Source organism: Clarias gariepinus, chromosome 3 (assembly GCF_024256425.1).
Source record: "Clarias gariepinus isolate MV-2021 ecotype Netherlands chromosome 3, CGAR_prim_01v2, whole genome shotgun sequence".
Taxonomy (NCBI): Eukaryota; Metazoa; Chordata; class Actinopteri; order Siluriformes; family Clariidae; genus Clarias; species Clarias gariepinus.
Genome location: NC_071102.1, coordinates 27,926,256 through 27,947,047, shown reverse-complemented (window position 1 = coordinate 27,947,047; position 20,792 = coordinate 27,926,256). Strand labels below are relative to the sequence as shown.

At 35.0% G+C, this 20,792-nt stretch overlaps 1 protein-coding gene across 1 annotated transcript in view; it reads right to left on the bottom strand.

The window, feature by feature from the left end:
• Positions 1–1,778: 1,778 nt before the first annotated feature.
• The window catches only part of vps50 (VPS50 EARP/GARPII complex subunit), a 151,660-nt gene continuing 132,646 nt past the window's right edge, over positions 1,779–20,792 (bottom strand). Inside the window, exons 24-28 of the mRNA XM_053492735.1 lie at positions 15,965–16,061; positions 14,848–15,006; positions 9,868–9,989; positions 4,343–4,532; positions 1,779–2,791 (exon numbers count right to left, since the gene is read on the bottom strand). Of these exons, the coding sequence (XP_053348710.1) occupies positions 2,672–2,791; positions 4,343–4,532; positions 9,868–9,989; positions 14,848–15,006; positions 15,965–16,061 (688 nt within the window). The 3' untranslated portion in view covers positions 1,779–2,671. The remainder of the gene's footprint in view (positions 2,792–4,342; positions 4,533–9,867; positions 9,990–14,847; positions 15,007–15,964; positions 16,062–20,792) is intronic.

Below are 20,792 nucleotides of genomic sequence, written 5' to 3'. Positions count from 1 at the left end.
GTTATAGAAGGTGAATACAATCTTCTTGTCAAAAATGTATTTTTCTAAATGGTGAGTGAGGTGGATTCTTTGGGACCCTGTCTGTAAAAAAAAACCTAGCTTTCTTATTCAACATTTTTTATGTACCTAAAATCATATGTGTAATTGTTTAATGTAGAAAAGAGTGAATCGACTTTAGCTGGATTTTCATAGGCAGGGTTACATTTGCTCTGATATTGTTTATTTATTCCTGGAGATCTCCTAGATCTCAGGAGACATAAGACACAAGGCGGGGTACATCCTGGACAGGGTGCCAACCCATTGCTGGGCAGACAAGCTGGGCACACATTGTGATAATTAAAATTACACAATAGTGTTCTTCTCAGTCTTAAAAGAGTTACAGCTTTTCTGCTTACCTTAGTTGGAATTCTGAGCACATTATCACTAGAAACACTTAAAAACTGGCCCTGAAAGTACTCCTCCCATATAACCGTCAGTTATCACTGTTTATGTTAATTAATTTTTAAAACCTTACCTAACTGATTTGAGGCAGCTTTAAGACAGACGTTTGTTTTGGACCCAACCTCTTAAAACCAATCTTACAACTCCAAATCAGCTTAAGATGATAGGTTGGATTAACCGTGTTAATAGCCAGTGACGTCAAATAAAAACTTAAATTAGATAAGCTTTGTTATTGCAAAAGAAATGTGGAACATTGTTCTCCCCTTCTGCTTAAACCTGATATACTGACAGCCATTTTTAATAAACAATCGGGAATCATGTTACAGCCATGCTGTCGGTGGGTTGCCACACCCTATACTACCCAGACATTGTATGCGGTGCCAGTCCCAAGTCTGGATAAAATGGGAGGGTTGTGTCAGGAAGGGCATCCAGCGTAAAAACCTGTGCCAAATTTGTGTGCGGATTGGATGGGCCCCTGTGGCGACCCCTTGACGGGAGCACCTGGAAGAAAAGTAGATTGGTGGCATGCACAAAATTGTGAAGACTGGGGTTTTGCATCTTCACATCTGGCTTTTGGTTCAGTGCCAGCCTCGATTGTAGGCTTTTGTGTCTTAGGTTTGGCATGATGAAGTGCTGAAAACTGTGAGTTGTATTTGAAAGCCAAAAATAATAATCACACTCTCTGCAAAATTCCATCGCTTCACTTTTCTTTTCTCTTGTGACTGAATAATGTTATTTTTTTTCTGTTTTAATTATAGACGCTTCATACTGCTGAGTGCCTGGGGGAATAACAAGAAATGTGTAAAGGGTTCTGCAGTTTAACTCTAAACCCTGGAAGGTGCAAGAGGCTGATTGCACACACATAAACTGGTGTTTAAGTATTCATTAAAAAAAAAAAAAAAGCATTTAATTAAAGAGGCAGCTGATCTGCTCTGCGGCTGGACTCTGTACCAAGTAAAGCTGAAGGTCCTGAGGGAGATGTTGGCGCTGGACTGAGCAGCCAGTAACGTGTTAATGGAACTTTATCAGCATGTTAGCAAAACCTTTGAAGTCCTGCAGGATTTGGTACACAATAACACACAGGCCTAATTGACTACTTCCTACTCCCACTCCCAGCAACTTCCAAATGTGATTATGGGAAAAGATTAGGAATCTGGGGATCAAGTTAAAAACAGCTCGCCAGGCAAACTAGTGCAATGGTGTAACTATTCATTACATAATTCAGAACTATAATGCAGTTACAGGCTCCAGTGCAGAGAGCAAAAGTGTGTATATGTGTGTGTGTGTATATAACAAAATGAAAAATACTGACTTTAAAAATGCACTAGACTCACTGAGAATGTTAGTGTGTTTATTTTGGTGTCTTGAATTTCTTCTTGTTACAGCACAAAGTAATATTCTGGTTCAGACATTTACGCATATCCATAAAGTAATATTCTGGTTCAGACAGTTACGTACTAACTTATTTGACTGTTTTAATGAATGGTGCAACACCCAGTAGCTGGAATAAATATAATGGGCCTTTGTCATTCACATATTCAGTAAACTGTATGTCACAAATTGCACGCAAATTTTTTTTCAACTCAGTGTTTACGATTTCTTTTTTTTTTTTTTAACTCCTCCCATGAAAAAAAAGACCAACACATAATGAAGAAAACAAAACACATAACGAAGAAACAAATCTAATCTGCCCTAATCGGTTAATCAGCCATGTTCATATTTATAATTGGTATAAATAATAAAATCAGCATTTTTTTGTTTGTTTTTAAAAGCAACAAGCAAAAAACACACAATAACTTGGTGTAACAGAGTTAAAGAGACAGACTTTAAGATCACATTATGAAGTCACTGGTTTGTTTTGTCCTTAGCAGATGCTTCACCATTAAAATGTTCAAGTAGAGTATTTGAAAGAATAGACCCACATCTATACATGGAGTGTTTCCAGAACTTTTTCATAGTAAAGCAATTCATTTTAAAGACTCGCCCAGGGGAATATCTTCAATTTATGCTTTACTCGTTACCACATTCACTGACCCGATACTGATGTTCACTAATATTAAAGAACCGTTCATAAACAGTATGACCATGAATCACTTACATTCACACAAAAATGTATAGAAGGTGGCAAATGTACAGTATGTCAGGAGTGAAATACTGAAATCTTATAACTCTGTAGCTGTAGCAGATTTCCCTTGTGATCGTGCTGTCAGTCTGGGTGGCCTGCTGAAGTTTATCTTTTTGGTCGGTCAATGTCATCGATAGCTGCGAGGAGTTTCTGCCTGGCCTTTTTGTTGATGTGGGAGCCGAGGCAGACGTTGACCAGGTTGGCCAGCTGCTTCATGGAGTATTCCTGCTTAAACACAGCACACAGCTCGAAACTATAAATATATACCCATGGACAAAAACATTGTGCAATAAAAAAAAAATATATCACATTAATTTCACATTTCTAAAATTTTTCTTTATAAGTGTGAAAATTGAAAATTGACGAAATGAAAATGATAGAAATGTGTACAGTACTGCTAGAAAAACCCAAAACCTAATCTATAACTGTAAATATGAACACAGATAATATAAAATGACCATCATGCTCAACATAAGATTATTTTATCATGGATAACCTAATGGACGTGCTAATAAGGGACAACATTTACCATGTGATTATGTCCAACATTTTGATTAGGCATTTTGTCTTTACAACTATCATGCCCCATTGAGAAAATGTTACTGTAGAATACAGAGTGGGTTATTAGAATGCTTAAACCTTGGTGCAACGCAAACAGATGTAGCCAGACTTGATTTGGGAATGGCAGGAATACGTTTTCCAGGCTGCGGAAAAGATTCCCAACTACTAATTCCCCTGATCTGGAAGGCCAAGAATGGCAACGCCAAGCCAGACTAATTTGTTTGTGTAATTTAAGCGACCATAAAATAAAAAAATAAAAACACCGCCACTATTGGTGCTGGTATTCCAGGGTTACACAAAATAAGTTGTCAGACTATTCATCGATGGTTGGCTGGACATGTAGGGAGGCCGTATCATAGCGCCAATGTCGACTCTACAGCATTGTCTATACCGTCTGAATCTTGAATTTCTGGTGCTGAAGGACACAGAGTTTTGTGTAAACTCCCACTTTATTTATTTCACAAAAATAAAACTTATAAGAAATGTATATGTGCAACTTTTCTTTTTTCCATTAGTATATTTTTGTATGGTGAAGTGAAGGTTCAAGTCAAAAATGAAAATTGAAGAACTGCCTAAGAGCATACACACATCTTGTAGTTATATTAGCTTGTTAAACACAATCACAATCACACAAAAAGTGTGACTGATCAGGTGGCTGTAAATTATTTTTATACAGCATAATAGGGTACCAGCATTCCCAGCTATTCAGCGCTATGGTGATGTATAGAGAGACGGGGTAAACATAAAGCCTATTGTACAAACATATGATTTATTGCAAGTTATATATAAAAATCTATTAAACTGTCTACAAAGTGCCACATGACTCATGTTTCTATATAGGCTAGTTTTTGGAAGCTATGATTGCATATATTTGGGAAAGAATTTCATGCTCACACTGTACATCAGCACTCACCCCTTCTGTTTAAAGGCAATCCTTTAAATGGAACTAATTACACAATTTTGTCTGTTTTTTTTTTTTTTTTTTTTTTTTTACATATTATTTGTTAATACTTGACTTGAAACATGCCCTAATACCAAAGCGTTTCATTCTTCATGGTGAGATGTTTTCACTCAGACCAACAACCAACCCTGAATGAATGCTCAAGAATCCATACTGGCCATTTAAAAAAGCAAGTGTAGTACATACATCATTTACAGTACCTGCCAAGTGTAATCATTATTTTCAGTATGATTTAGGAAAGAGACTGTGCTCACCCTGTGGTTTTTAATAAACTGCTCCATGTCGTTCTCAGTCAGGTAGTAGGCTTTAATGTAGGTCTCCACAAACTCTTTATCAGGGATGGGTCTGAGGTCGGTGAGCTTCTCCAGCTTCATGAGGAACTGCTGGAAGTCTAGCTGCATCAGTGCTCGGCCCTCATTACTGCACTTCTTCACGTTGGCGTAACTGGAAGATAGCAGAGTGGAGAAGTGTGAGGTTTATACACACACACATACAGTACAGTACTGGACACACAGCAGAGAGAGAGACGCTGCTGACAGTAAAGGTGATATTCTTACACAATAACAAACCGAGAATTTTGGAGAAAACTCCATTAGATTATTAGAGTGTTACAGAAAGTATAAGTTATAGACATGGGTGAAAAAAATACCATAGTAATGTTTGAGTAGTACTATTGCAATATACATCAGTAATATTGAGAGGATTTCTACTGAGTAAAAGAATGATTGTGGGACATTATAACAGTTTGCACAATTACCTTCAAATCAAATTACGAAGTTCAAAAGTCTCCAGCCAATGATGCTACATGTCAACTGAATTTGGCAATCAGTCATTTAAGTTCAGCATCGAGTCGAGGTAATCAATGTGCCCTGACACTACTGCTTTAAAATCTTTCAATACATTGGAGTAAAGAGTCATACAAGGCTTGTCCTTCGCCTTTCTAATCCCATCTCATTTATATAACGCTTAATGAGGGACATTTTGATAATTTACTTACTTTAACTGGAATAAGTTAACTTGTTTTTCTTTAACAATGCCGGGTTACCAGACTAGCATCGGTTCCAGTAGCTGTACATCAGGTCTACACTGGAATCGGTGTCAGACTCCACTTTCCAGAAAACAGTTTGCTGTTTGCAGTCTGTTACCACGAAACACGCATCAACACTGTTCTCCTTACGTTTTTCAGAAAACCAAATTATTCATAAGGGTATTTAATGAAACCCTTAAACAGTAACTAATAATACTATAACATAATCAAAATTAACCAGATAACATCAGTTAACAAGAAACAATTCGCATGCACAGTAATATCAGTTTAAATGCTTTGCTCTACTAGTCTCATATCATCTTCCTAAACGTACAAATTATGAGGTTCTCTTTGTAAAAAGTAAATAAAACATTTTATAACAAAAACATACATTTTCATGAGCATAACACTGCTGCGTTGCAATATTGTGTCATGTAGTTTTTGAAATTGCCTATATTTCTGTTTTAAAGTGGGTACGATCCTGATTAATCAGTAATGTGCAGATTGCCAAGTGGAGGACATGCGAGAGCCATCCGTCCTGTGAATAACAATCAAAGTCGAGAAGTTGCTAACGTACAGTTTCTGAGCGCACATGATAATCTCAAAATGGGAATCCGGAGGAAAGTGTAAGTGCTACACAACAACAAATAAACTCTGACAAATAATGCATAACAGTTAAGTTAAGATGCAACAAAAAACTCTGCTCTGGGTGGAAAGGTTTTCTTGAGACTCGAAAGCCAAACTTCTCTCTACAGCGTCAATAAAACTCAGCAATCTTGCACAAAAAGTGGCCTCATGACAAATGGGCAAAAGCAAACTTTTATAACAAGCAAACAGACAAGGCTCTCATTTCCTCTCTGCTATTATAAATACAACTTATGAAAAACTTTTCTGTAAAACTTTTTCGATCCAATGACTTTATCTTGCGGATTTAGCTAATGTTCATAAGTTGGTTCTCTTAGTAGAAACATTTCATTGGATATTCTTTCCTTAGTATATATTATGCATACATACAGTATACAGTAGGTACTTTCATACATTAATCACAACAATGAAGATTTTAAAGAAAAGTGCACAGAAGCTAATAATAGGGACAGTGCAGCACTTTTGGGACAGCCTAAGGGAACATTCGACTACCTGCTTTTTTTTTCCTACTAGTTTTTTCTTTTGGCAATTATTTATTTATTTTTTATCGCATTAGAATTGGTGTAAACGTCAGCTTGTTTGACCTGTAAGCATTGACACCCAGAGTTTAATAAGTGAATTAAACCATAACGTTTTTTAACAATACAAAGTTACTTCTGCAGCCCAATATGTTAAAAATGTTTACTTTGTCGACGCTGTGTAGACCTCCCAAGCTGTGTGCGCATTCTGTATGTGGCAGAAATAGTGTGTATTAGGGGGCAGTAGTACACCTGTCTACTGTTACAAAATGCTAGTATGTGACACAAAATGGACATCTGCCTTCCTTCTCATATCTCTACATGTCCTGTTAGAGAGCAGCTGTGCTGACATGCAGAGAAAATAAACAAGCATGAGTCCACTCAGACTGAGAAAGACACACAGACTCAGTGGACAGTGAACAATGAGGAAAGCTGTCACTGGAGCAGAACAGCTGGCTGGGAATTATTTCACAAATACATACCATGACAGCAGGTCTGTTGTAGACAGATGTGGAAATAAAAAAAATCCCACAACCTGACCTCGTGGGAAATTTGTATTAATTAGAATGAACAGGGGAGAAGTGGCTGGGTTTCATTTAATTACAGGAAAATGCATGAAAAAGTAAAAAGAAAAAAGGCTTTTACAAACCCTGTACAGTATCTACTGTCTTTAAGTGATGCTTTGAGTCTGCAAGCATGAAACAAATGTTTAAGTGGCTTTGATGTTTTTTTTTTGAAAATGTATGCAAAAATTACCTTCCATAATATTAAACATATATGCAACTACAGACAATAAACTATAATAAAATACAAGGATACTATTGTAAAGCAACATTTTTTTATGGTGCTTATGACAAAAACTGACAACACTGAAGAATATTCTCTCCATGCCCTTGTGGATTTCCTTCACAACCTCCAGTTTCCTTTAAATTGCCCCTGATATGAATAAATGTGTGAGTGTTTGTGCAAATTTTGCCCTGGAATAGACTCACATCCTTGACCGTAATCAGGATGAAATGGTATCTGAAGTTGAATAAATGCACAAATGAAAACAAAAAAAGGGAATGTTTTTATGTGCAAAGGGGTGGATAAAACTAAATTCATTCCGGACCAGAGCCAAACCAATTATGCATGGGCAAAGCAAATTTGAGTGCAAAAAGCTTGAAGCAAAGTTTGGCCCCGGCATTTCTACATAACAAATCATAGGAAAACACACTGGGCTTCCAATGTTCATTTTTAATGCTTTTCATTTCCTCAGGAAACTATGCAGACCTTCCCCTCTCCATGCACTTTTTTGGTCTCATTTCGAGTAAAGTTATGCGTGTTTCCCCCAATCAAGTCAAACCAATTCAAAAATTAATAAACGATTTACAAATGTTTCATAAATGCTGATTTTTTTTTAAGGCAAATAAATTAAAAAGGTAAGGCCTGTATAAAGCCAAAAATGTAAGTGCATTTACAGTAGCTGAAACGACTGACATATGGAGAGAAGTTACAGGCAGGTAATTATAAGAGGTAAATTTGGTTTCATCATTTATTCAGCACAAGACAAGTGAGTGACATCAAAAGAAAAATGATTGGATGCACATTTTCCACAAACAGATGCATATCTTTTACGAGTCGTCAAAAAGTTATCCATCAATTCTCACAAATTGGGCCTGCAGTGGGGTCTTCTTTAATATTTTTGCACCATTTAGATATTTTACTGCGGCTAGGAGTCTTATCACCATACTTCTATAAATGCTTCTATAAATCTTTAAGACCATATTAAATATTTAGTAATATTTAGTTAGCCTCAATCTAACCCTATTCCCTGCATCTTCTTCGTTACCACCAACTAACTTCATGTCCTCTCTCACTACATCCATAAATCTCCTCTTTGGTCTTTCTCTAGACCTTCTGCCTGGAAGTTTCAACCTACCTCAGCATCCTTCTACTGATATATTCACAATATCCCTCCTGTGAACATGTCCAAACCATGGCCTCTTTGACTTTATCTCCAAAACATCCCACATGGCTTGTCCCTCTGATGGACTCATTCTTGAGCCTATCCAATCTTGTGAATCCCAAAGAGAACCTCAACATCTTCATCCCTGCTACCTCCAGCTCTGCCTTTCTTCACTGCCACTGTCTCTAAGCCAAAGAGCATCGCTGGTCTCACCACTGTCTGGTTTCCTTTTATTCTCGCTGATACTCTTTTATCACACAACTCACCTGACACTTTTCTCCACCCGTTCCATCCTGCCTGCACACGTCTCTTCACTTCCTTTACACACTTTCTGTTGCTCTGGACCATTGACCCCAGGTCCTGCACCTTCTTTACCTTTGTTCCAAGTAGCCTGACCGATCTACTTTGGTCCCTCTCTTTCACACACATGTTTTGTCTTGCTCTGGCAACCACATAATTTGTACATAAAACAACTCGATAAAAATAGTAAAAATCAAAGGCAAACAATCTGAGGTGTATATTAGTTATTCTTCTTATGTGGAATTTTTTTATAAATACATTTTTCCTCTTGTAAATGGTCATCCGAATGATTCATCCCTAATCCCATTCATATCCAGGCTGATTAATGAGGCCAACTGTCTGCACATGTCAAGAACTTGAAAGTAACTAATGTAGAAAATGCATTAGTTTGGTTCTTATGCCTTCTTTTGACTTTCTTCAAAAGCTACAATTTACATCAGTGTGATGGATCTATTCTATATGAAAGTTAATTGCCGGGAACTATGTGACATTAAATACAGCCACAGAATTGATAACGAAAGTATAAAAAACACACTGAGAGTAGGAGTGTGTAGCTTCTTCTTGGCCTGTTCGCCAAACCACTCCTTGGACTTGAAAAAGGGGAAGATTCAACTTTGACAAGCTGATGTTTACACAACTGGCTGACAAAAAACCTTCAAAAATACCAGTAAAAGGGCAATAAAAAAAAAAAAAAGGGAAAGTAGGGCTGTTTTTCATTCAACAATGCAACTCATCATGGGCAGTCGACATTTGAAATAGCATTTCCAGCATAAGCCTCATACTGATTTTTGTTGCACATTGTGCATGCTCCTGAAACCTAATACTTTATAAACAGCATATAATTAAAATCAGCAACAGGTAATTTTCCTGTACGGTATATTTTTAATTGCACAGACAGTACAAAAACAAGAAAAAAAAAACCCAGCCAACCAGGCAACCATTCTTACAAGTTTTTTTTCTCTATTGTAAAGTTAATAAGATAAAAAAATATATATATATGTTACTGTTAAATCCTCTGCCCTGAAAACTTTCCTGGAAATTGACCCTTTGGGTGGGAGCAATGACATACTCTCTGACCTCCGTCAATTAAAGAGGCACCAACCAATCATGGGTATTTGTAAGCTTATGAATGCAGAAGTGGTAGATAGCACTTTCTCTGACTGTGTAGTGCACCATGAGCACCAGAAAAAAATGCATTAGCATGAGAGCAATGATACAACCCTGTGATTGCAGCCAGCACTACTGACAGAACTGATTTGACCAATCGGAATAAACGTGACATTATACAGTAGTAAAATAAAAGTCTCTTGTCCTGTTTTGAGAATAGATGTAATTACTCACCCCTCCACTAGTGTTCGGTTTGCCAGGCGGATACAGTGCTCCCAGAGGACGTTTGATACAGGCAGGGGGATCCTCACTTGTTTGGAGACATCACCAAGCTTTTTATTGAATTCCTCAAATTCCTATAATAAAAAACAGTTTGTTCAGACAAGGGCCATTTATCTCCTGTTTAATTACTTTTATCTGTGGATTTTAACTTGTTGAATATTTCCTGGATTTTTAAAGCTATGCACTAATATGTTATACTGAGTCAACAGAATAAGCCAAATCGATGACTTTTCTATTTTCCCCCACAAAATTTATTCCTCCCCTTCGCTTGCAAGACAATGAACTTTTAATTTATCCTGTAATGTATAAGACGGTTCTGCGATACAAAACATGCAGCTTGCTCTACAATAAAGTAAAGCTTTAATGCAGACCAAAAAACATGACTTTTTAAATAATATATAAACTTGTATATCTTAAATTCATACTGTAGCTCTTAAAAAATCTTTTCTCAGGTACCCTAGCTATGATTCTACTTTAAGTGGTACAAAAACATACCAGCTTATAATATAATATAAAAGCAAGCATAAATCTCTCAGCGTTATGTTTTTCCTAAATACTGTAATACCCTATTAAAAAAATCCAAACCTCAACTAAAAAAATAAAACAATTACTAAAAGCTAACAATTGATGTTATAAATCTAATTTGTAATAAAATGCACTGTCAGTGGACAGTTTAGGATTCAAAACTGATTTTAAGGCTTCAACAAATTTTACTGTACACATTTAAAGAATGTGCTTAATGTTAGGAAAATTGACTTATCTTTCAAAATTTATTCTGTACTAGGATCGAGTACCCCTCTTAAAGGATGCATACAGAATAAAGGGGTTTTCTTCCTATTGCCATCTCAGGGAGTTTTTCCTTGCCACTGTCGCCGTCATTTTTGGCTTGCTCATCAAAAACATTTCGTTTAATTCATCTCATTATTATCTAGACATTTTTCTCACACATACACAATTTATTATTAATATTATTATTATTATTATTAATTATTATTATTTTTTTTTATGAATTTCTTTTATTTTTGTGAAGCTGCTTTGAGACAATGACCGTTGTTAAAAGCGCTATATAAATAAAATTGAATTGAAAAATTGAATTGAATTGAATAAAGGGTGCATGTTCTTTTGTTAACAGCGTTGGCAAACCAACAAAGCAAAATATATTTTTTAAATTGCAATGATTATTTATATTATTGACTTTTTTAAATTCTTTCATTACAATTGGTTTTTGTGTCCAGTACTATAGGAGGATAAACAAAAAGCTTTATCAATAATAATACCCAGCAACCCAGCAAAGAGAATTCAGCAGGTACAGTAAGTAAAAAATTATATGTTGGCATTTCTAAATAACTAGAGGTGTCAATCATTGTGGCCAGTATCACTTATAACTGAGGTTCGTGATGTGGGGCCAGGATCACTGGAGGGTCTTTAAAAAATGCTAGGAGCAGGAAATCACAACTTACTATTAAGTTCTAGTAGCCATTATCCTTTTGGACTGGTATGTGTGAATTCAATCAAAACAAGGAGGTCATTACATATTTTTTTTATTATGTCATTAATTATAATATTATATAATAAGTTTTGTTTTTTGTAGCCAGATTGTAAATGCACAGATTGAAATAATAAACCTAACATTTGAAAACTGCTCATTTACGCAGGTATCCAATCAGCCAACAGGAATCTGAAGCTATCACGAGCACAGACTCCAACTGATGACTGGTTATGAAGTCAATGAAGCCTTAGATTCCTGACAGAAGTGGAAACCGAGTGGTCTTCTGCTGTTGTAGTCTATCCATATTAGGGTTTAATGTGTTGTGCATTCTGAAATACTTTTCTCCAAGCATGGTGATTTTATTTGAGTTACTACTGTATATCTTTCCTTTCGGCTCGAACCAGCCTGGTTGCTTTCTTCTGATCTCTTTTATCAACAAGTCTTTTCCAGCCTCAGTTGTACCACTTACTCATTGATTTTTTTCGTGTTCTGCATCATTCTGTATAAACTCTGATGAATGTGTGAAAACCCCAGTAGATCAGCAGTTACTGAAAACCATCTGGCAGTGATGGCACAATTAAAGTCACAGGGATCACCCATTTTGCCCCACTTATGACATTTTTGTGAATTTTACTAAAACTCGACATGTTTCTTTATGATTTTATGCTGCCACATGATCCTCTCGTTGGATAACTGTGTAAATGAGCAGGTGTAGAGGTGTTGTTAATAACGAGAACTGCAAGTATAAATCTGTACTGTGGGGATCAGTGGAATTCATTAGAAAGTTATTCATTACCAAGTTTTACTTAACTTGCAGCAGAATGTCTACAGGATGTTCGAGGACATATGCATATTTACCAAAGGACACATGATTATACATACATTGGGATTTGGGGTACGGCTGGGTATTTGAAGGTAAGCTTTGCTTAAAATTTTATTTGTTAAACCCCATCTGGTCTATGTAGATTCCCATCCTGATATATGCTACCATGCAAATGACCTGCCTGCTGCTCCAAAAATTCATCCAGATTAATTCATTAAGTAAAATATTCACATGCAGAGGTAGAGATGGATAAGAAACACAAGATGATGTTTAACATCACCTTTTTAAAACACTCCCAAATCACTGCCATTTCAATAATTCAGATTCTGTCAAATAATTTATATCAATGACCTTTAAAGTCTGGATGAACTTCAGAGGTACAGAAATTTTGGCCAAAAAAAAAAAAAAAACAGTAAAAACTGCAGACAGAAGCTTCACCCAAGATAAAATTTCTAATTTTGCTAAGAATTTAAACTCATTGAAAATGTACCAGCGACGATTCACCTGATTAAACTGAAGGATTTTAGTGCTTTCTATGTGTTAAAATAAAGCCATGCACATTAAACTGATTAAATGTGATATGTTAAACAGGTAAGGACCTAAAATAATAGAAAAAATTAATTGATTCATGTAAAAGAGCTGAGAAATTAAAACCATGGTAAATAAAACAACAAAAATGTTCTTTATACAATTCACTGCAAATTACCAGTACTACCTATTGTAGGTAGCTGAATAAAAAAAATTAAAATAAAAACAAATATTAATATTAATTGTAATATTAATAAATTATTGTATTAATTTTAATAGGTTTGCTTGCTGTACTAATTTCTCTTTAAAAGGGGTTTTAACTCAAACTTAAATATTCTTACACCTTGACTACTATGACGATAAAGAGTAATATTTAAATACTGTAATGCACTTTATTTTGACAGGAAGTCCAGCTTATCTCTTTCGCAATATTATTCTGTTTATAATTACATAAAATAATATACAACTTATTCAGACTAAAACAACAAATATTAAAAAATGGCAACAGTAAGTTAAAACAATAACATGGATTGTTAAATCTGAAATTCTTTCGTATGAATGAATGTTACTTACTTTAAACTGAGTTTCAGCTCTTTTAAATAATAAGGTGCATAGTAATGAAAAGCATTCTTCCCCAATTAGGAATTGGTATGAGGAACTTTTAAAGACAGTCTCTTTAGATATGGTGTCATGGTAACAAGCTCTGAATTCAACTAATGAGGTAAAATATGTTGATTCCTTCTAGGCACTAATGATGGCCAGCTGATCATTTCATGTAACTCACAATGGTACGATATGTTTGATATATATTTTCTGTGATCAATCAAAGTGCACTTTAGTAGACGGCACGCAGAAGCATAAAGAAGTAGAGGACAGCAGCTTGAGCATGCAAAATATCTCTATAATACACTGTGGAAAATATAGTGAACTGTGCAATTCTGTATCTTTCGATTGCTGAATATTACTACGGAGGAGCAAGAATAACAGCTTAAAGATACTTGAAGTGCTCGATCAGATCACTATAAGTAGAGGATGGTAACAAAGGACAATCAGCAGGATAAATTCTAGATGCTGCAAATTAGGAATATTTTAATCATGCAAAACGTATTTATGTATATGCTAATTCCATTTAATTGTATTTTTTGAAAATAGGTTATTGTTCTATCTTAATAAACAAGAGGATGTTAATATATATCAAATTAAAAATACAGTTAGATTTAAAAAATATTTCATTTCTAAATTTACATGCAATAAAACAAGCAGAATCAAATAGTTTGAAAATACTAAAATATAATAAATTATTGCAGCATACATAGTTTAAACCAATCCTCTTTTTTTTTTTTTTTTTTTACAGAAAATAATACTTTTCGATTTACTGACATTTTTCATACATTACCCAAATATGTGTGACAGCCTGGGAATAATTGAAGGAAATCAAGCACATGGTAACGTTTTTGACATTTTCCACTACAGATCAATCTGAGCATTACTTTCTAAACTAAAGCATGGCATTTTACAATGAGTCTTATTATACAGTTAGAGTCGTTTTATAATAATAATAATAATAATAATAATAATAATAATAATAATTATTATTATTGTCTTTGTTATTCTAGTGATCTTTCTTCATGCTAACACTGCTGATAGCCGAGATAAGTAATCATTGTAGGAAGAAATCCAAAGAAAAGTTAACAACCAGCCTAAAAATAAAAATAAATAAATAAACAAACAAATAAAACATGTCCACGTAGGTTTGTGTAAAAAGCAGAGACTGCAAATTATATTATTTAAAGAAACACTGTTCTACTTAAAAGCTACCGTAATTTCTTTTTTTTTTGTCTGCAAAAACCCATTGGAAATATCTTTGGCTGAATTAACATCTTGTGTATCAGCCCGAGTGTGATTGTGATTACAGGAACACAGATCGTGTTTCTTTTCTACTTGGTCAACTCTAAAATTTAGCAAAGACGCTTTACCCTATCCATGACCCTTCTCCTTGGGTCTGAAAATGAAGACATTGGTTTTGGACTGTGAGAAAGTAAGACAATGTACTCATCAGTTCACATAAAACTCATTCAGTTCCACACATTACCTTTAAAAGGACATCCACATAGACGTTGTGCTGTGACATTATCTCTTTAATGTCCCATTTCACTCCTGCCATCAGCAGCAGCATCTGCTCATAATCAATGGCTTTAGCTGCCACTATCCAGTAAGTGGGCTTGCGTAACTCGCTGGCTGTGGACACGGTCTGCAGGAGAGCACAGCATTTAGGCACAACATTTTAAGACACACAAACCAGCAAAGATTAGGAGAGAAAATGATTTTTTTCATGCAAAAGAAAAACTACACTATGTAAATTTAGACTTATTCTACGAATATGGAATTGTTACTGTGTAAATGTGTGTGTGTGTGATAATAATGAAATAATGAAATAGCCAATTTACTTTAAGGCCTTCTTTTTTTTTTACTGGCTTACTTCTCATCCAGATACTGTGTATAACCAGTAATAAGTAAAACTTACTGTAAAATGCATCTTTTAACTGTATTTTTTAATTTATTATGAGTACTGCTTTAACTTAAAATAGATAAAGTAAGAGCATAGTTTCCAATTGTCTTCGCAGCCAGAGCCAACAGCCAAACATAATATACAGTATGCTATGACTAAACAGTAGACAGTGGCATGTCTACTATATACTGTAAATTCTCAAAAGACAAAAAAAAATCTTATTCTTATATTATTTATATAAAAATATTTATATTTCCACATTTAGCTCTTATTATTGCCTCTTTATTTATCTTCAATTATGTCTGTTTATGTTCAATTATAACTGTCATTTTGTTGAAGGATACATATGCAATTATTTGTGAAGACATTAATAAACCGCAAACTGCACAAGCACACACAAGCACAAAAAAAAAAAAAAAAAAGCAAATTAAAAACTCTCAATTCCAGCAATAGGCCTGTAATGCAACAGAGAAGTTATTAAGGTCATTTACTTAGGGGCTGGACTAAAACAGTGTCCAGAAAATCATTGCTATATTTATCATCCCAGTATGGAGCAAAGCTTTGATAACAAACCTCATAACCATACACCACTGCCAACCCCCCTTAAACAGCCAGAAAGACAGAGGAAAAACAATTAAAAGGTTTGTGATGAGGTGAATGAGAAAGGGCAAGTCCATAAATATAGTTAGAGGAGGCTGACCTGGGAGTAGAACTGCTGCAGGAAAGGCTTTTTCGCTGGAGGCATCATGGTGTCCAAATGAGGCTGAAGGAGCTCAAACTGCTCGGCCAAGAACACACTGCAGGGGGAAAAACAGGGTCATGCCACTGGCATCTTTTTTTACATACCAGTAAGAGGCTGCAGATAGGCCTTACAAATGGGACAGCTACATTTTATACAAGAAATGTGCAATTGGTTATAAATCTGTCGGGACTCAGCAGGTGCTTATTCTTTAGTGCATCTAAGAAACCTATAGTTTCCAATGTTTATAATGTATTTCCTTTAAAGTTATAGCATACTAAAAAGATGATGACTGACTTCGGTGATTTTATTAGTTAATCTTATCCATTTGTATTCAGGAACGTCAATATGAAACATATGAATGTATGAATGATGAACTGTAACACAATGAGTTCCCTTTACTGATACAAGAAAATCAACTGGAACATTTTAACCATTTATTTAATCATAATTAACTATCAAATTTTAAAGATGGCTTTAAGCAAACAAACAGCTGATTAAGGGTTAGACTGCATTAATCACAAATTTACTGATTTCAGGACAAATAGCTAGAGATTAGACAAATTATTATACATGCTGGTTCACGCACGCAGAATAAACACACTTACTACCCTACCTAATACTGCATTTGTCTCACTAACATTCCATAATGTTATTCATGGAGGAAACAAGTTACCAGTTTAAGAAGAGCATGCTTGTTATACAAGATCAAGTGCAGTTGGCATGCTTAACTTAAAATAACATCAAAAGAAATGTAATATTTACACTTGAAAGAGATTTTGGTACAGCAGTTGGCTCTGCAGATTTAACATTTTGTATGGTGATTTATATTCATCTGTGGCTTTGGCACTCAACGGCTCCTAAAAAGCGAAATGAATTTAAAAAAGACTGACATAAGGCTACTCTCTAGCCTTCATTCCAGAGTTTGCTCTTTTCAGTGTAAGGTCAGTAAACACTAATGTTGTTTGGCTGAGGGTCAGTAACAATTCACAGCACGTCCTGAACTCGTCAACAGGAATACCCATAAATGAACTGCTGTCAAGCTTAAAGGATATACACAAAGACATAGAACCGGAAGCACAACCGCACATTAGAACACACATCACCCTGTTACTCTACTACACTCAGTGTAAAAACTTTTATATTAGAAAAATCAGCTACTATAATATGGATGATTACAGAGTATGCAATCAAAACTGCCCTGTTTCTATTAAGCACATTTTTTCGACAGCTGCTAGACAGACTGCACCTCGGGAGTCCACCAATGTAACCATGCTGTGCCTGGAACTGTCCATACCAGTCTGCAAATAAGCATTTCCTTTGCTCACACATGCACTGTGCATGAACATGTCCCTGTTGACAGCAAAGGCGTTTCCAGAGAAACAGAGCTGCATGAAACAACATTATATAGAATGTATTTATGCGGTGGTCTGGGCAAACCTGTCAGATTTTGCTGTGCTTGGAATAAAAAAAAAAAGGGTTTTAACAATAATTAGGTTTTTCAACTTATAATATATTTTGATGCCATAGAAATATGCTTCATCACATCACAGAAATTAGCATGGCTGTAAAAGCAGTCACCCTACATTAAAGATCGCGTCTTTAATTGATAAACTAGCAAAGTTTATTTAATAAGACACAATGAACGTCATGCCTTGATAATTTTTTTGGTTAAAAAGAACAACAAAACAAAACAGATTCTTACTGTAAATTGTCTACATAACAGAAGCCAAATGTTCCATTATTTAGCGATTATGGCACAAAAGGTATAATATAATAATTATTATTATTATTATTATTGAGATAAAAAAGAAAAATGTACAAAGCAAAAAAAAAAAAACTCCCTAAGTTAATCAGTGATTATTTTATAACTAATGTAAAAGTAACATGTATGTAAAATGATGTTAAAGAACTAAAAAAGTAATGTTAAAGCTTCAGTTTGTTACAAGTCTGACATGTCTAAAATGTGCCACAAGGGAAAAGGGTATTAACGATCGAACTGATACGGTACATGTTTCCATAACTAGTTGTATTCATTATTTTTATATTTTATGCATTAGATACTTAACTATACAGAAAATAAAACAATTTAAAACACATGTTAGTGTCTTTCAGTGGAATTCAACTAGCTTCTAAACAAACATTAAATATTTCCTCATAGTTGAGATATTATGTATGAAAAAACTAAATATGTTCAGTTTGGGTCAGTCTTTTGGTTTAAATGAGTTTTTTTTATTATTATTTTTTAATTGTTTTTATGAAAAGTCTAAATGAAGCATTTTGACCAAGCCACCACATAAATAGTTAATGAACAACCAACCCGCCCAAAAAACAACAACAAAAAAACTACAGTGTACCACTATATTTTTGGGTAGAAAAAAAGGGGAAAACTTAATATTTGAATCTATGTTTTTTTTTCAATGGGCAGTTTAATTACTTAAAACCCATTAAAAAAGTCTTACTTACCAGCATTTTTAAGTCTTACTAAACAGCAGTAAGTTTTCTGTAAGCAGTCACGTTAAAAGTCATTTGGATTCTGCCAGGCAGCTATCTCAAAAAGCTATTACAAGGAATATTGACTTTTTACAAAGCTGTTAAAAAGTAAGAAAAATATCAATGTCCTAATGACAACATTACCAAAAATCATCACCCAAGAAATGAAGAAACTCCAAGACCAAAGACCAAAAAGTGGAAGAAAATATGTTTAAAGGAACTGACAGAGAATTTTATGAAAATACAAAAAGTCCAGGGGATCTAAAGAAAATCTTTGAAAGCTCATTTACATTTAAACCAAAGCACATTTACATCGATTAGCCATACCATTTAAACAGTTTAAGTGAATAACACTGATTATCTCGTTACACCTGAGAAGGGGTGAGAAGGGGTAGAGCTATTAGGAAGCGACTAAACGGTCAGATCTTAAAGTTAATGTGTTGGAAGAAGCAAAAATGGGTCTGCGTGACTCCAAAACAGATCTTGTACCATATACAGTACACCTTGTCAGAGCACAATAATAAGCAGTCGACAGATGTTATAACTCGTCGATGTATATCATTAAATTCATAAATATGACCCTGTCTGTAAAATGCCAGATGAAGTAATTTTTTGTTATTCACTATTTTCCACATAACATCATCTACATATGATTTTATATAAAAACAGTTAAATCACTAAAAAAATGACTTAAGGAGGATCATAAACATAATTTATTCCAGTTGTCTTCCTATGAATACAGTATACAGTAATAATAGCTTTTTTGAGCACTTTTTTACTAACTTAAAATATGTTGTTGACTTCAGCTATCTAATGTCCATAAATAAAAAGGCTGATCCATTTTAAGATACTGTACTGTATAGTAATCAAGTAGAAACTAAATCCAGATGTTATATATAGTCCGACAAATTCTTTATTATCTAGTTAGCAGATCGGTGGAAGGATGTTGAAATGAAACATGCCCTAATAGAGCACTTTCCCGCTTTCTTTCCATTTTTGGCCAGTTTAGAAATAGGATAAAAGATGGAACTTGAAAACAATTTAGCTGAGATAAGAGATAGAGTTTAAAACTGTAATTGTAACTTATTTAGATCATGCTGATAGAAAGATTGTGCTTAGACATTAATAAGCAGCCCGTTTCCTTTCCTTATCCTAGTCACCTCTTATCTTGATCCCTGCACAGGCTTTCTGACCTTTATTGATTATTCCATTAAGCATGAGAGAGTGTAGTACTGGAGCTCACCTCTTTTGAAATGGGCCCTGTGGTAATGGAACTATTAAGCATGGCACATTCAGAGCATGTACATTCTTCACATGAAGGGCTATGAGGAATATCAACTACCCCCTCTGTTTGCCAGTTGGAAGCAACCTGGAACAGGTATGCATGCTACTAGTGTTAGGAAATTCATGATGGAGTTTTTTCACAGCTTTCCCATGAACTGTTGGATATCTGATTGTAGGCTTTAAGCCTGGCATGCAATGAATGCCATCTGGCATCCTAGATGGCCATATCTCTGAGCCCCGGATTATGGCATGCAGATCCAGCAGCTCTTCAGTCACTCAGGTCCAGGATTGTATTATTTTTTTTGCATGTATATGTGACAGAGGAATAGGAAGAGAGAGTCAGACAGAGAAGTCTTCAAAAAAAAAATGCAGAAAGAGAAAAGACCAGATGAATGTTGAGAGAGAGATTTTAAAGTAAACAGTGATTTCACGGTCCAAAAGTCATCCAGAGGTTGCCCCTCATTCGGATTAGTGGGGATGCAGGCAAGTCAACAGAATCCAACACTGCACTGTTTAATGGATAAAACTGACCCTGAAAAAAGGACAAACGCAGCAATTTGGCAAGTAATCTGGGATGTCACTCGAGGAATATATGACCACAGTTACCTACTGGAGTGGGGCTGGTCTCAGAGGACTTGCCCTAATTCCTTTCAGTAACTGCTAAAAGAAAAATGACAGGACAGTCTGCCCTTATGAATCACATTTTCATTCATATACAACTAACTTGCCAAAAGTTTTCCAGCAATCACTGAACTCTTTTTTTTTATTATTATGTTTAATCCAGTAACAATAATGAAATGGTTTTCCATATGGCATCATGACGAATTATTGCACTTTTGAACTACATAACTATAGTTATAGAAAGCAACCTGAGGATGCATGGTTTGCATTTATAATATCTGATGTGAGCTCAAATCAGACACAAGCAGAAAAGCAACAAATTAAGATCCGATTCGAGAATATATTTACATTGACTTGAATTGAGTGTGCATACAGTATCTAGTCGTTTGTC